Source organism: Oncorhynchus clarkii, chromosome 11 (assembly GCF_045791955.1).
Source record: "Oncorhynchus clarkii lewisi isolate Uvic-CL-2024 chromosome 11, UVic_Ocla_1.0, whole genome shotgun sequence".
In the NCBI taxonomy this organism is placed as follows: domain Eukaryota; kingdom Metazoa; phylum Chordata; class Actinopteri; order Salmoniformes; family Salmonidae; genus Oncorhynchus; species Oncorhynchus clarkii.
Genome location: NC_092157.1, coordinates 147,257 through 165,069, shown reverse-complemented (window position 1 = coordinate 165,069; position 17,813 = coordinate 147,257). Strand labels below are relative to the sequence as shown.

Here is a 17,813-nt window from a genome sequence, read left to right as displayed (position 1 = left end):
TGTTTTATAGTAGACATAGTGAGTGAACCTGTTCTATAGTAGACATAGTGAGTGAACCTGTTCTACAGTAGACCATAGTGAGTGAACCTGTTCTATAGTAGACCATAGTGAGTGAACCTGTTCTATAGTAGACATGGTGAGTGATCCTGTTCTATAATAGACATAGTGAGTGAACCTGTTCTATAGTAGACATAGTGAGTGAACCTGTTCTACAGTAGACAGTGAGTGAACCTGTTTTATTGTAGACATAGTGAGTGAACCTGTTTTATAGTAGACATAGTGAGTGAACCTGTTCTACAGTAGACCATAGTGAGTGAACCTGTTCTACAGTAGACATAGTGAGTGAACCTGTTCTACAGTAGACAGTGAGTGAACCTGTTTTATAGTAGACATGGTGAGTGAACCTGTTTTATATTAGACATGGTGAGTGAACCTGTTTTATATTAGACATAGTGAGTGAACCTGTTCTACAGTAGACCACAGTGAGTGAACCTGTTCTATAGTAGACATAGTGAGTGATCCTGTTCTATAGTAGACCATAGTGAGTGAACCTGTTCTATAGTAGACATAGTGAGTGAACCTGTTCTACAGTAGACCATAGTGAGTGAACCTGTTCTATAGTAGACCATAGTGAGTGAACCTGTTCTATAGTAGACATGGTGAGTGATCCTGTTCTATAATATACCATAGTGAGTGAACCTGTTCTATAATAGATCATAGTGAGTGAACCTGTTTTATAGTAGACCATAGTGAGTGAACCTGTTCTACAGTAGACAGTGAGTGAACCTGTTCTACAGTAGACAGTGAGTGAACCTGTTCTACAGTAGACAGTGAGTGAACCTGTTCTATAGTAGACAGTGAGTGATCCTGTTCTATAGTAGACATAGTGAGTGAACCTGTTCTATAGTAGACATAGTGAGTGAACCTGTTTTATAGTAGACATAGTGAGTGAACCTGTTCTACAGTAGACCATAGTGAGTGAACCTGTTCTACAGTAGACAGTGAGTGAACCTGTACTATAGTAGACAGTGAGTGATCCCGTTCTATATTAGACATAGTGAGTGAACCTGTTCTATAGTAGACATGGTGAGTGATCATGTTCTATAATAGACCATAGTGAGTGAACCTGTTCTATAGTAGACCATAGTGAGTGAACCTGTTCTACAGTAGACAGTGAGTGAACCTGTTCTACAGTAGACAGTGAGTGAACCTGTACTATAGTAGACAGTGAGTGATCCTGTTCTATAGTAGACAGTGAGTTAACCTGTTTTATAGTAGACATAGTGAGTGAACCTGTTTTATAGTAGACATAGTGAGTGAACCTGTTTTATAGTAGACATGGTGAGTGAACCTGTTTTATATTAGACATAGTGAGTGAACCTGTTCTACAGTAGACCACAGTGAGTGAACCTGTTCTATAGTAGACATAGTGAGTGATCCTGTTCTACAGTAGACCATAGTGAGTGAACCTGTTCTACAGTAGACATAGTGAGTGAACCTGTTCTACAGTAGACATAGTGAGTGAACCTGTTCTATAGTAGACCATAGTGAGTGAACCTGTTCTACAGTAGACCATAGTGAGTGAACCTGTTCTACAGTAGACCATAGTGAGTGAACCTGTTCTATAGTAGACCATAGTGAGTGAACCTGTTCTATAGTAGACCATAGTGAGTGAACCTGTTCTACAGTAGACATAGTGAGTGAACCTGTTCTACAGTAGACATAGTGAGTGAACCTGTTCTACAGTAGACCATAGTGAGTGAACCTGTTCTACAGTAGACCATAGTGAGTGAACCTGTTCTATAGTAGACCATAGTGAGTGAACCTGTTCTATAGTAGACCATAGTGAGTGAACCTGTTCTATAGTAGACCATAGTGAGTGAACCTGTTCTATAGTAGACATAGTGAGTGAACCTGTTCTACACTAGACCATAGTGAGTGAACCTGTTCTATAGTAGACCATAGTGAGTGAACCTGTTCTATAGTAGACCATAGTGAGTGAACCTGTTCTATAGTAGACCATAGTGAGTGAACCTGTTCTATAGTAGACCATAGTGAGTGAACCTGTTCTATAGTAGACCATAGTGAGTGAACCTGTTCTATAGTAGACCATAGTGAGTGAACCTGTTCTATAGTAGACATAGTGAGTGAACCTGTTCTACAGTAGACCATAGTGAGTGAACCTGTTCTATAGTAGACCATAGTGAGTGAACCTGTTCTATAGTAGACATGGTGAGTGATCCTGTTCTATAATATACCATAGTGAGTGAACCTGTTCTATAATAGATCATAGTGAGTGAACCTGTTTTATAGTAGACATAGTGAGTGAACCTGTTCTATAGTAGACATAGTGAGTGAACCTGTTCTACAGTAGACCATAGTGAGTGAACCTGTTCTATAGTAGACCATAGTGAGTGAACCTGTTCTATAGTAGACATGGTGAGTGATCCTGTTCTATAATAGACATAGTGAGTGAACCTGTTCTATAGTAGACATAGTGAGTGAACCTGTTCTACAGTAGACAGTGAGTGAACCTGTTTTATAGTAGACATAGTGAGTGAACCTGTTTTATAGTAGACATAGTGAGTGAACCTGTTCTACAGTAGACCATAGTGAGTGAACCTGTTCTACAGTAGACATAGTGAGTGAACCTGTTCTACAGTAGACAGTGAGTGAACCTGTTTTATAGTAGACATGGTGAGTGAACCTGTTTTATATTAGACATAGTGAGTGAACCTGTTCTACAGTAGACCACAGTGAGTGAACCTGTTCTATAGTAGACATAGTGAGTGATCCTGTTCTATAGTAGACCATAGTGAGTGAACCTGTTCTATAGTAGACATAGTGAGTGAACCTGTTCTACAGTAGACCATAGTGAGTGAACCTGTTCTATAGTAGACCATAGTGAGTGAACCTGTTCTATAGTAGACATGGTGAGTGATCCTGTTCTATAATATACCATAGTGAGTGAACCTGTTCTATAATAGATCATAGTGAGTGAACCTGTTTTATAGTAGACATAGTGAGTGAACCTGTTCTATAGTAGACCATAGTGAGTGAACCTGTTCTACAGTAGACAGTGAGTGAACCTGTTCTACAGTAGATAGTGAGTGAACCTGTTCTACAGTAGACAGTGAGTGAACCTGTTCTATAGTAGACAGTGAGTGATCCTGTTCTATAGTAGACATAGTGAGTGAACCTGTTCTATAGTAGACATAGTGAGTGAACCTGTTTTATAGTAGACATAGTGAGTGAACCTGTTCTACAGTAGACCATAGTGAGTGAACCTGTTCTACAGTAGACAGTGAGTGAACCTGTTCTACAGTAGACAGTGAGTGAACCTGTTCTACAGTAGACAGTGAGTGAACCTGTACTATAGTAGACAGTGAGTGATCCCGTTCTATATTAGACATAGTGAGTGAACCTGTTCTATAGTAGACATAGTGAGTGAACCTGTTCTATAGTAGACATGGTGAGTGATCATGTTCTATAATAGACCATAGTGAGTGAACCTGTTCTATAGTAGACCATAGTGAGTGAACCTGTTCTACAGTAGACAGTGAGTGAACCTGTTCTACAGTAGACAGTGAGTGAACCTGTACTATAGTAGACAGTGAGTGATCCTGTTCTATAGTAGACAGTGAGTGAACCTGTTTTATAGTAGACATAGTGAGTGAACCTGTTTTATAGTAGACATAGTGAGTGAACCTGTTCTACAGTAGACAGTGAGTGAACCTGTTCTACAGTAGACAGTGAGTGAACCTGTTCTACAGTAGACAGTGAGTGAACCTGTACTACAGTAGACAGTGAGTGAACCTGTTCTACAGTAGACAGTGAGTGAACCTGTACTATAGTAGATAGTGAGTGAATCTGTTCTATAGTAGACATAGTGAGTGAACCTGTTCTATAGTAGACATGGTGAGTGATCCTGTTCTATAATAGACCATAGTGAGTGAACCTGTTCTATAGTAGACCATAGTGAGTGAACCTGTTCTATAGTAGACCATAGTGAGTGAACCTGTTCTATAGTAGACATAGTGAGTGATCCTGTTCTTTAGTAGACCATAGTGAGTCAACCTGTAATTGGCACTGTGCTGACCAACGGTAATTAGCAGTGGGTGTCAGTCCTAATGCCTCTGACCATAGAACATTGTCCATACCAGAAAATCAACACCGAACAAATTAGAAGATGCAAAAGCCTTACTTGAGTTTTAATGTTTGAATGCAGCCTTTTCAATGACCGCAGGATACAGACATCTCGTCAACACGTTGTACATTCATGAAACTATTGAGGCAAAATAACTGAAAAACTAAACAGGCATTTGTCTTCTGTAATCACTTACCTGGGTCAAAAATGGAAGAAAGCCTGACCTGAACTTGACCGATGAGAAACGAATTTCCTTTGCAAAACGTTGGTATAGTTTGCTGCGGTATATACTAATGAGAATGACCCAGTACCAACCACTACTAACCCAGGATTTTTTTGTGGCGCTGCTGAATACGGCCGGGGTGGGCAGTGCCCTCTTTCGGATTCGTTTTTGAACATCAAACTGCCTTTTCCTGCAATCTAGAACAAACAATTGTACTTTTATGACAAGCAAAATACAAAATATACACCCCCTGCTAACCACTATTAACTAACCATAGGGCCCCTGTCCTGCCATCTGTCTCACCCTGTCCAAGCAGCTTAAGGCTTTTCTTCCTTTACCCACATGATGTGCGGTGACCACCGTTTAAATGCAAACTATCAAATACGTTTTTAACCCATTGATAATTCTCAAACAAAAACAGAACTTGTCTATCATAAACTCAACATTGGATCAGTTTCTTGCTTGATGTACATTCAGTTATTTCAGTGTATAAAATCAATACTAAATAAAATGAATTAAAAAAACAAATTAAAACTGTCTGTTAGGAATAAACAAATATACAGTGCCTTCAGAAAGTATTCACAACCTTGACTTATTACACATTTTGTTGTGTTACATCCAGAATTTAAAATAGATTACATTTAGATGTTGTGTCACTGGCCTACACACAATATCCCATAATGACAAAGTGGAATTATGTATTTTTATTTTACAAATGAATAAAAAATGAATATCTTAAATGTCTTCAGTCAATAAGTATTCAATCCCTTTGTTATGGCAAGCCTAAATAAGTTCAGGAGTAAAAATGTGCTGAACAAGTCACATAAGTTGCATTGACTCACTGTGTGTAACATGATTTTTGAATGACTTCCTCATCTCTGTACCCCACACACACAATTATCTATAAGGTCCCTCGGTAGAGCAGTGAATTTCAAACACAGATTCAAACACAAAGACCAGGGAGGTTTTCCAATGCCTCGCAAAGAAGGGCACCTATTGGTAGATCGATAAAAAAAGCAGACATTGAATATCCCTTTGAGCATGGTGAAGTTATTAATTACACTGGATGGTGTATCAATACACCCAGTCACTACAAAGATACAGGCGTCCTTCCTAACTCAGTTGCCGGAGAGGAAGGAAAGCGCTCAGGGATTTCACCATGAGGCCAATGGTGACTTTAAAACAGTTAAAGGAGTTTAATGGCTGTGATGGGAGAAAACTGAGGATGGATCAACAACCTTGTAGCTACTCTACAATACTAACCTAATTGACAGAGTGAAAAGAAGGAAGTCTGTACAGAATAAAAAATATTCCAAAACATGCATCCTGTTTGCAATAAGGCACTAAAGTAAAACTGTCAAAAATGTGGCATCTGTAAGAACTAGGGAGTTTTTCAGGATAAATAGAAATGCAATAGAGCTAAGCACAGGTAAAATCCAAGAGGAAAACCTGGTTCAGTCTGCTGTCCAACGGAGATTAATTCACCTTTCAGCAGGACAATAACCTAAAACATAAGGCCAAATATACACTACAGTTACTTACCAAGAAGACATTGAATGTTCCGGAGTGGCTTAATTATGTATGGCAAGACTTGAAAATTATCAACAACCAATTTGACAGAGCTTGAAGAAATTTTGAAAGAATAATGTGCAAATGTGGTACAATCCTGGTGTGCAAATCTCCTAGAGACTTACCCAGAAATACTCACAGCTGAAATCGCTGCCAGGCAGGGGCGGCAGGGTAGCCTAGTGGTTAGAGCATTGGACAAGTAACTGGAAGGTTGCAAGTTCAAACCCCCGAGTTCTGCCCCTGAACAGGCAGTTAACCCACTGTTCCTAGGCCGTCATTGAAAATAAGAATTTGTTCTTATTAACTTACTTGCCTAGTTAAATAAAGGTTAAAAAATAAAAAATAAATGGTGAATACTTACATAAAGGAGATATTTCTCTATTTAACTTTCAATTAATTAGCAAGAATGTCTAAAAACACGTTTTCACTTTGTCATTAGAGGGTTTTGTGTGCAGATGTGTGAGAGAAAATAGATAATTAATCCATTTTGAATTCAGGTTCTAACAAAATGTGGAATAAGTCAAGGGGTATGAATGCTTTCTAATAGCCACACAAATGACATACAGGTCATTACTTTTCCCTCTATATAAGAAGTAACCAAATAAGTTCCCAATAGAAGATGAGAGAACAAAAGGAGGCATGCCTGGTCCCAGATCTGTTTGTACTCTTGTCCAGTTCGGTATTACACTGAGTGACAGGGAGTAGGCATGATAGCTGTATAGACCCACAGGAATCACCAGGACAGAAACTGACTCCTGAACCAGAGCAACCCACATGAATCACTAGGACAGAGACAGAATCATGAACCAGATCAACCCATATGAAGCATCAGGACAGAAACCGACTCATGAATCATCAGGACCAAGACACTCATAAATCATCAGGATAGAAACAGACTCATGAATCATCAGGACAGAAACAGACTCATGAATCATCAGGACAGAAACAGACTCATGAATCATCAGGACAGAAACAGACTCATGAATCATCAGGACAGAAACAGACTCATGAATCATCAGGACAGAAAGACTCATGAATCATCAGGACAGAGACGGTAACAGACATGATCCAGCTCAACTGTATCTTCCACTGTGACTCCAGTGTCGGGAGGAGCTGCGACTAGAGGAGTGGTAAGACCTGCAGAGGGACATGAAGACACATGAATGGGGGAAAACAGTGAAAATATAAATAAATATTTCACTTTAGTCTCGTTAAGTGGATGGTTAGACTCTTAAAAATGTTTTTTAAATAGTGGAGTAACTTTAGCAAGAGGAGAAGAGAACAGATAATTAACCTGTGGGGGGTTGAGAATATACCTGTCAGGTGGGGGGTTGAGAATATACATGTCAGGTGGGGGGGTTGAGAATAAACCTGTCATATGGGGGGGTTGAGAATAAACCTGTCAGGTGGGGGGGGGGGGGTTGAGAATATACCTGTCAGGTGGGGGGTTGAGAATATTCATGTCAGGTGGAGGAATGAGAATATACCTGTCAGGTGGGGGGGTTGAGAATAAACCTGTCAGGTGGGGGGGAGGGGTTGAGAATATACCTGTCAGGTGGGGGGTTGAGAATATTCATGTCAGGTGGAGGAATGAGAATATACCTGTTAGGTGGGAGGGCTGAGAATATACCTGTCAGGTGGAGGAATGAGAATATACCTGTCAGGTGGGGGGGTTGAGAATATACCTGTCGGGGGGTGGGGGGCTTGAGAATATACCTGTCAGGTGGGGGGGGGGTTGAGAATATACCTGTCAGTTGAGAATATACCTGTCAGGTGGGGGGGTTGAGAATATACCTGTCAGGTGGGGGGGTTGAGAATATACCTGTCAGGTGGGGGGGTTGAGAATATACCTGTCAGGTGGGGAGGGGTTGAGAATATACCTGTCAGGTGGGGGGGGGGTTGAGAATATACCTGTCAGGTGGGGGGTTGAGAATATACCTGTCAGGTGGGGGGTTGAGAATATACCTGTCAAGTGGGGGGTAGAGAATATACATGTTGGGGGGGTAGAGAATATACATGTTGGGGGGGTTGAGAATAATCATGTTGGGGGGTTGAGAATATACCTGTCAGGCGGGGGGGTGAGAATATACCTGTCAGGCGGGGGGGTGAGAATATACCTGTCGGGGGTGGGGGGGTTGAGAATATACCTGTCAGGCGGGGGGGTGAGAATATACCTGTCAGGCGGGGGGGTGAGAATATACCTGTCGGGGGTGGGGGGGTTGAGAATATACCTGTCAGGTGGGGGGGTGAGAATATACCTGTCAGGCGGGGGGTTGAGAATAAACCTGTCAGGTGGGGGGGGGATGAGAATAAACCTGTCAGGTGGGGGGGGGGATGAGAATATACCTGTCAGGTGGGGGGGTTGAGAATATTCATGTCAGGTGGAGGAATGAGAATATACCTGTTAGGTGGGAGGGCTGAGAATATACCTGTCAGGTGGAGGAATGAGAATATACCTGTCAGGTGGGGGGGTTGAGAATATACCTGTCAGGTGGGGGGGGTTGAGAATATACCTGTCAGTTGAGAATATACCTGTCAGGTGGGGGGGTTGAGAATATACCTGTCAGGTGGGGGGGGGTTGAGAATATACCTGTCAGGTGGGGGGGGTTGAGAATATACCTGTCAGGTGGGGGGGGTTGAGAATATACCTGTCAGGTGGGGGGGTTGAGAATATACCTGTCAGGTGGGGGGGGTTGAGAATATACCTGTCAGGTGGGGGGGTTGAGAATAAACCTGTCAGGTGGGGGGGGTTGAGAATATACATGTCGGGGGGTTGAGAATATTCATGTCAGGTGGAGGAATGAGAATATACCTGTTAGGTGGGAGGGCTGAGAATATACCTGTCAGGTGGAGGAATGAGAATATACCTGTCAGGTGGGGGGGGTTGAGAATATACCTGTCGGGAGGTGGGGGGGTTGAGAATATACCTGTCAGGTGGGGGGGTTGAGAATATACCTGTCAGGTGGGGGGGTTGAGAATATACCTGTCAGGTGGGGGGGGTTGAGAATATACCTGTCAGGTGGGGGGGGTTGAGAATATACCTGTCAGGTGGGGGGGTTGAGAATATACCTGTCAGGTGGGGGGGGTTGAGAATATACCTGTCAGGTGGGGGGGTTGAGAATATACATGTCGGGGGGTTGAGAATATTCATGTCAGGTGGAGGAATGAGAATATACCTGTTAGGTGGGAGGGCTGAGAATATACCTGTCAGGTGGAGGAATGAGAATATACCTGTCAGGTGGGGGGGTTGAGAATATACCTGTCGGGAGGTGGGGGGGGTTGAGAATATACCTGTCGGGGGGTAGGGGGCTTGAGAATATACCTGTCGGGGAGTTGAGAATATACCTGTCGGGGGGTTGAGAATATTCATGTCAGGTGGAGGAATGACAATATACCTGTCAGGTGGGGGGTTGAGAATATACATGTCGGGGGGTTGAGAATATACATGTCGGGGGGTTGAGAATATACATGTCGGGGGTTGAGAATATTCATGTCAGGTGGAGGAATGAGAATATACCTGTTAGGTGGGAGGGCTGAGAATATACCTGTCAGGTGGGAGGGCTGAGAATATACCTGTCAGGTGGGAGGGCTGAGAATATAACTGTCAGGGGGTAGGGGGTTGAGAATATACCTGTCAGGTGGGGGGTTGAGAATATTCATGTCAGGTGGAGGAATGAGAATATACCTGTTAGGTGGGAGGGCTGAGAATATACCTGTCAGGTGGGGGGGTTGAGAATATTCATGTCAGGGGGTAGGGGGTTGAGAATATACCTGTCAGGTGGGGGGTTGAGAATATTCATGTCAGGTGGAGGAATGAGAATATACCTGTCAGGTGGGGGGGTTGAGAATATACCTGTCAGGTGGGGGGGTTGAGAATATACCTGTCGGGGGGTGGGGGGCTTGAGAATATACCTGTCGGAGGGTTGAGAATTTTCCTGTCAGGTGGGGGGGGGGGGGGGGTTGAGAATATACCTGTCAGGTGGGGGGTTGAGAATATACCTGTCAGGTGGGGGGTTGAGAATATACCTGTCAAGTGGGGGGTAGAGAATATACATGTTGGGGGGGTAGAGAATATACATGTTGGGGGGGTTGAGAATAATCATGTTGGGGGGTTGAGAATATACCTGTCAGGCGGGGGGGTGAGAATATACCTGTCAGGCGGGGGGGTGAGAATATACCTGTCGGGGGTGGGGGGGTTGAGAATATACCTGTCAGGCGGGGGGGTGAGAATATACCTGTCAGGCGGGGGGGTGAGAATATACCTGTCGGGGGTGGGGGGGTTGAGAATATACCTGTCAGGTGGGGGGGTGAGAATATACCTGTCAGGCGGGGGGTTGAGAATAAACCTGTCAGGTGGGGGGGGGGATGAGAATAAACCTGTCAGGTGGGGGGGGGATGAGAATATACCTGTCAGGTGGGGGGGTTGAGAATATTCATGTCAGGTGGAGGAATGAGAATATACCTGTTAGGTGGGAGGGCTGAGAATATACCTGTCAGGTGGAGGAATGAGAATATACCTGTCAGGTGGGGGGGTTGAGAATATACCTGTCAGGTGGGGGGGGTTGAGAATATACCTGTCAGTTGAGAATATACCTGTCAGGTGGGGGGGTTGAGAATATACCTGTCAGGTGGGGGGGGGTTGAGAATATACCTGTCAGGTGGGGGGGGTTGAGAATATACCTGTCAGGTGGGGGGGGTTGAGAATATACCTGTCAGGTGGGGGGGTTGAGAATATACCTGTCAGGTGGGGGGGGTTGAGAATATACCTGTCAGGTGGGGGGGTTGAGAATAAACCTGTCAGGTGGGGGGGGTTGAGAATATACATGTCGGGGGGTTGAGAATATTCATGTCAGGTGGAGGAATGAGAATATACCTGTTAGGTGGGAGGGCTGAGAATATACCTGTCAGGTGGAGGAATGAGAATATACCTGTCAGGTGGGGGGGGTTGAGAATATACCTGTCGGGAGGTGGGGGGGTTGAGAATATACCTGTCAGGTGGGGGGGTTGAGAATATACCTGTCAGGTGGGGGGGTTGAGAATATACCTGTCAGGTGGGGGGGGTTGAGAATATACCTGTCAGGTGGGGGGGTTGAGAATATACCTGTCAGGTGGGGGGGTGAGAATATACCTGTCAGGCGGGGGGTTTGAGAATATACATGTTGGGGGGGTAGAGAATATACATGTTGGGGGGGTTGAGAATAATCATGTTGGGGGGGTGAGAATATACCTGTCAGGCGGGGGGGTGAGAATATACCTGTCAGGTGGGGGGGTGAGAATATACCTGTCGGGGGGTGGGGGGGTTGAGAATATACCTGTCAGGTGGGGGGGTGAGAATATACCTGTCAGGCGGGGGGTTTGAGAATAAACCTGTCAGGTGGGGGGGGGGGGGGGCGTTGAGAATATACCTGTCAGGTGGGGGGTTGAGAATATTCATGTCAAGTGGAGGAATGAGAATATACCTGTTAGGTGGGAGGGCTGAGAATATACCTGTCAGGTGGAGGAATGAGAATATACCTGTCAGGTGGGGGGGTTGAGAATATACCTGTCGGGGGGTGGGGGGCTTGAGAATATACCTGTCAGGTGGGGAGGGGGGGGTTGAGAATATACCTGTCAGGTGGGGGGGTTGAGAATATACCTGCCAGGTGGGGGGGTTGAGAATATACCTGTCAGGTGGGGGGGTTGAGAATATACCTGTCAGGTGGGGGGGGTTGAGAATATACCTGTCATGTGGGGGGGGGGTTGAGAATATACCTGTCAGGTGGGGGGGGTTGAGAATATACCTGTCAGGTGGGGGGGGGGGGGGTTGAGATTATACCTGTCAGGAGGGGGGGTTGAGAATATACCTGTCAAGTGGGGGGTTGAGAATTTACCTGTCAAGTGGGGGGTTGAGAATATACCTGTCGGGGGGTGGGGGGGTTGAGAATATACCTGTCAAGTGGGGGGTTGAGAATATTCATGTCAGGTGGAGGAATGAGAATATACCTGTTAGGTGGGAGGGCTGATAATATACCTGTCAGGTGGAGGAATGAGAATATACCTGTCAGGTGGGGGGGTTGAGAATATACCTGTCAGGTGGGGGGGTTGAGAATATACCTGTCAAGTGGGGGGTTGAGAATTTACCTGTCAAGTGGGGGGTTGAGAATATACCTGTCGGGGGGTGGGGGGGTTGAGAATATACCTGTCAAGTGGGGGGTTGAGAATATTCATGTCAGGTGGAGGAATGAGAATATACCTGTTAGGTGGGAGGGCTGAGAATATACCTGTCAGGTGGAGGAATGAGAATATACCTGTCAGGTGGGGGGGTTGAGAATATACTTGTCGGGGGGTGGGGGGCTTGAGAATATACCTGTCAGGTGGGGGGGTTGAGAATATACCTGTCAGTTGAGAATATACCTGTCAGGTGGGGGGGTTGAGAATATACCTGTCAGGTGGGGGGAGGGTTGAGAATATACCTGTCAGGTGGGGGGGGGTTGAGAATATACCTGTCAGGTGGGGGGGGTTGAGAATATACCTGTCAGGTGGGGGGGGGGTAGAGAATATACCTGTCAAGTGGGGGGTAGAGAATATACATGTTGGGGGGTTAGAGAATATACATGTTGGGGGGGTTGAGAATAATCATGTTGGGGGGTTGAGAATATACCTGTCAGGCGGGGGGTGAGAATATACCTGTCAGGTGGGGGGGTGAGAATATACCTGTCGGGGGGTTGGGGGGTTGAGAATATACCTGTCAGGTGGGGGGTTGAGAATATACCTGTCAGGCGGGGGGGTTGAGAATATACCTGTCAGGCGGGGGGTTGAGAATATACCTGTCGGGGGGTGGGGGGTTGAGAATATACCTGTCAGGTGGGGGGGTGAGAATATACCGGTCAGGCGGGGGGTTGAGAATATACCTGTCGGGGGGTGGGGGGCTTGAGAATATACCTGTTGTGGGGTGGGGGGGTTGAGAATATACCTGTCGGGGGGTGGGGGGCTTGAGAATATACCTGTCGGGGGGTGGGGGGGGTTGAGAATATACCTGTCAGGTGGGGGGGTTGAGAATATACCTGTCGGGGGGTGGGGGGCTTGAGAATATACCTGTCGGGGGGTGGGGGGCTTGAGAATATACCTGTCAGGTGGGGGGTTGAGAATATACCTGTCGGGGGTGGGGGGCTTGAGAATATACCTGTCGGGGGGTGGGGGGCTTGAGAATATACCTGTCGGGGGGTGGGGGGCTTGAGAATATACCTGTCGGGGGGTGGGGGGCTTGAGAATATACCTGTCAGGTGGGGAGGATGGGTTGAGAATATACCTGTCAGGTGGGGGGTTGAGAATAATCATGTTGGGGGGGTTGAGATTATACCTGTCAGGCGGGGAGGATGGGTTGAGAATATACCTGTCAGGTGGGGGGGATGAGAATATAGAGTTGAAGTCGGAAGTTTATATACACCTTAGTTCAAATGTATTTGGCTGAGTTTTTCACAATTTCTGACATTTAATCCTAGTAAAACTTAGGTCAGTTAGGATCACCACTTTATTTTAAGAATGTGAAATGTCAGAATAATAGTAGAGAGAATGATTTATTTCATCTTTTAGTTCTTTCATCACATTCCCAGTGGGTCAGAAGTTTACATACACTCAATTAGTATTCGGTAGCATTGCCTTTAAATTGTTTAACTTGGGTCAAGCGTTTCAGGTAGCCTTCCACAAGCTTCCCACAATAAGTTGGGCCCATTCCTCCTGACAGAGCTGGTGTAACTGAGTCAGGATTGTAGGCCTCCCTGCTCGTACACGCAAGGAGTTGTGCCCACAATTTTTCTATAGGATTGAGGTCAGGGCTTTGTCATGGCCACTCCAATACCTTGACTTTGTTGTCCTTAAGCCATTTTGTCACAACTTTGGAAGTATGCTTGGGGTCATTGTCCATTTGGAAGACCCATTTCTGACCAAGCTTTAACTTCCTGACTGATGTCTTGAGATGTTGCTTCAATATATCCACATAAATGTTCCAGCCTCATGATGCCATCTATTTTGTGAAGTGCACCAGTCCCTCCTGCAGCAAAGCACCCCCACAACATGATGCTGCCACCCCCGTGCTTCACGGTTGGGATGGTGTTCTTCGGCTTGCAAGCATCCCCCTTTTTCCTCTAAACCTAACAATGGTCATTATGGCCAAACAGTTCTATTTTTGTTTCATCAGACCAGAGGACATTTCTCCAAAAAGTACAATCTTTGTCCCCATGTGCAGTTGCAAACCGTAGTCTGGCTTTTTTATGGTGTTTTTGGAGCAGTGGCTTCTTCCTTGCTGAGCGGCCTTTCAGGTTATGTCAATATAGGACTCGTTTTACTGTGGATATAGATACTTTTGTACCTGTTTCCTCCAGCATCTTCACAAGGCCCTTTGCTGTTGTTCTGGGATTAATTTGCACTTTTTGCACCAAAGTAGGTTCATCTCTAGGAGACAGAACGCGTCTCCCTCCTGAGCGGTATGACGGCTGCGTGGTCCCATGGTGTTTATACTTGTGTATTATTCGTACAGATGAACGTTGTACCTTCAGGCATTTGGAAATTGCTCCCAAGGATGAACAAGACTTGTGGAGGTCTTCAATGCTGATTTCTTTTGATTTTCCCATGATGTCAAGCAGAGGTTCTGAGTTTGAAGGCATGCCTTGAAATACATCCACAGGTATACCTCCAATTGACTCAAATGATGTCAATTAGCCTATCAGAAGCTTCTAAAGCCATGACATTATTTTCTGGAATTTTACAAGCTGTTTAAAGGCACAGTCAACTTAGTGTATGTAAACTTCTGACCCACTGGAATTGTGATACAGTGAATTATAACTGAAATAATCTGTCTGTAAACAATTGTTGATAAAATGACTTGTGTCATGCACAAAGTAGATGTCCTAACCGGCTTGCCAAAACTATAGTTTGTTAACAAGAAATTTGTTGAGTGGTTGAAAAACGAGTTTTAATGACTCCAACCTAACTGCATATAAACTTCCGACTTCAACTGTACCTGTCAGGGGGGGTCTGATAATATACCTGTCTGATGTGTGTGTGGTGGGGGTGGTTGAGAATATACCTGTCTGATGTGTGTGTGGTGGTGGTGGTTGAGAATATACATGTCTGATGTGTGTGTGGGGGGGGGGGGGGGGGGTTTGAGAATATACATGTCTGTCTGATGTGTGTGTGGTGGGGGGGGTTGAGAATATACATGTCTGTCTGATGTGTGTGTGTGGTGGGGGGGGTTGAGAATATACATGTCTGTGGTGTTTGTGAGGGGTTTTAGAATATACCTGTCTGATGTGTGTGTGTGAGGGGTTTGAGAATATACCTGTCTGATGTGTGTGTGAGGGGTTTGAGAATATACCTGTCTGATGTGTGTGTGAGGGGTTTGAGAATATACCTGTCTGATGTGTGTGTGTGAGGGGGGGACCTCTTACCTGGAGCTCCTGTAGCTATCACTCCGTCTCCCACGCCTCCTGCTGGAGCTGCGGCTACGACTCCGACTGGAGTAAGTGTCATAGGAGTCAGACCTGTGTTAAGATAGACAAAGGACTGTTCACTAAACCATTAAAGTATTCAGACTTCATCCAAATACACACTGCATTCAGAAAGTATTTAGGACCCTTGACTTTCTCCACACTGTTACATTACAGCCTTGTTCTAAAATCGATTCAATATTTGATTTCCCCTCAATCGACACACAATACCCAACAATGAGAAAGCAAAAATAGTTTTACAAAAATGTCTATGTATTAAAAATGAACAGAAATACATTTTTACATAAGTATTCAGACCCTTTGCTATGAGACTCGAAATTGAGTCAGGTGCATCCTGTTTCCATTGATCATCCTTGAGATGTTTCAACATCTTGATTGGAGTCCACCTGTGGTAAATTCAATTAATTGGACATGATTTGGAAAGGAACACACCTGTCTATATAAGGTCCCACAGATGACTGTGCATGTCAGAGAAAGAACCAAGCCCTGAGGTCGAAGGAATTGTCAGTAGAGCTCAGAGACAGGATTGCGTTGAGGCACAGATCTGGGGAAGGGTACCAAAAAGTTTCTGTAGCACAGGAAGGTCCCCGAGAACACAGTGGCCTCCATCATTCTTAAATGGAAGAAGTTTGGAACCACCAACACTCTTCCTTGAGCTGTCTGCCCGGCCAAACTGAGTCATCAGAGGAGAATGGCCTTGGTCAGGGAGGTGACCAAGAACCCGATGGTCACTGGCAGAGCTCTGGAGTTCCTCTGTGGAGATGGGAGAACCTTCTAGAAGGGCAACCATCTCTGCAGCACTCCACCAATCAGGCCTTTATGGTAGAGTGGCCAGATGGAAGCCACTCCTCAGTAAAAGCCACGTGACGGCCCGCTTGGAAATTGCCAAAAGGCACCTAAAGGACTCTCAGACAATGAGAAACAAGATTCTCTGGTCTGATGAAACCAAGATTGAACACTTTGGCTTGAATGCCAAGCATCACATCTGGAAGAAACCTGGCACAATCACTACGTAGAAGCATGGTGGTGGCAGCATCATGCTGTGGGGATGTCTTTCAGCGGCAGGGACTAGGAGACTAGTCAGGATAAAGGGAAAGATGAAAGGAGCAAAGTAGAGATCCTTGATGAAAACCTCCTCCATAGCGCTCTGGACCTCAGACTGGGGCGAAGGTTCACCTTCCAACAGGACAACAACCCTAAGCACACAGCCAAGATAACGCAGGAGTGGTTTCGGGACAAGTCTCTGAATGTCCTTGAGTGGCCCAGCCAGAGCCAGGACTTGAACCCAATCAAACATCTCTGGAGAGACCTGAAAATAGCTGTGCAGCGACATTCCTCATCCAACCTGACAGAGCTTGAGAGGATCTGCAGAGGAGAATGGGAGAATCTCCAAATACAGATGTGCCAAGCTTGTAGCGTCATACCCAAGAAGACTCAATGCTGTAATCGCTGCCTAAAGTGCTTCACCAAAGTACTGAGTAAAGGGTCTGAATACTTATGTAAATGTGATTTTTCAGTTTAATTTTTTTTACAAATGTTGCTTTGTCATTGTGGGGTATTGGGTGTAGATTGATGACGAAAAAAAACCTATTTAAATCAATTTTAAAATAAGACTGAATATAACAAAATGTGGAAAAAGTCAAAGTGGCTGAATTCTTTCCGAATGTACTGTAACTAGAGTTTACACACAAACCCCAAAAATGTATATTTGTTGATTGACATGATGCACATGTAGAGAAAACATGGAGACATGACTGAGGAGGACAGATGGACAGGTCTAGACGGTCTACATTGAGGAGGACAGATGGACAGGTCTAGACGGTCCACATTGAGGAGGACAGATGGACAGGTCTAGATGGTCTACATTGAGGAGGACAGGTAGACAGGTCTAGACGGTCTACATTGAAGAGGATAGATGGACAAGTCTAGATGGTCTACATTGAGGAGGACAGATGGACAGGTCTATACGGTCTACATTGAGGAGGACAGATGGACAGGTCTAGACGGTCTACATTGAGGACAGATTGACAGGTCTAGACGGTCTACATTGAGGACAGATTGACAGGTCTAGATGGTCTACATTGAGGTGGACAGGTCTACATGGTCAACATGTCTAGTCTACCTGGATCTCCTGCGTCGATCATAAGAACGGCTTCTGGAATTACTTCTACTATAGGTCCGACTATGACTGTTGTAGCTGCGGTAGGTGATGCTGCGGGACTGGGAGCGCCCTCTGGGATACCTCCTCCTGCTCCTGCTCCGACTCCTAGGAGAAGAGTTCCAGATTAAATCAGATTATTTCTGTCACGTCCATATCATACCTGTAGATCATAAAACATGGATATGTTGCATAAATGACCTTTATATTACACAAACCAGACATTACCTG

General features: G+C 45.1%; 1 protein-coding gene across 6 annotated transcripts in view; it reads right to left on the bottom strand.

Annotated features, from left to right (window-relative positions):
* Positions 1–4,188: 4,188 nt before the first annotated feature.
* The window catches only part of LOC139420111 (natural killer cell triggering receptor), an 88,434-nt gene continuing 74,809 nt past the window's right edge, over positions 4,189–17,813 (bottom strand). For 5 of the 6 annotated variants that reach the window (XM_071169838.1, XM_071169833.1, XM_071169834.1 and 2 more), the window contains 3 exons: positions 17,547–17,690; positions 15,365–15,457; positions 6,844–7,076 (listed from right to left, as the gene is read on the bottom strand). In XM_071169838.1, the coding sequence (XP_071025939.1) occupies positions 7,013–7,076; positions 15,365–15,457; positions 17,547–17,690 (301 nt within the window). In that variant the 3' untranslated portion in view covers positions 6,844–7,012. Of the gene's footprint in view, positions 7,077–15,364; positions 15,458–17,546; positions 17,691–17,813 lie in introns of all 6 variants that reach the window. The other variant, XM_071169835.1, reaches the window with a different exon arrangement.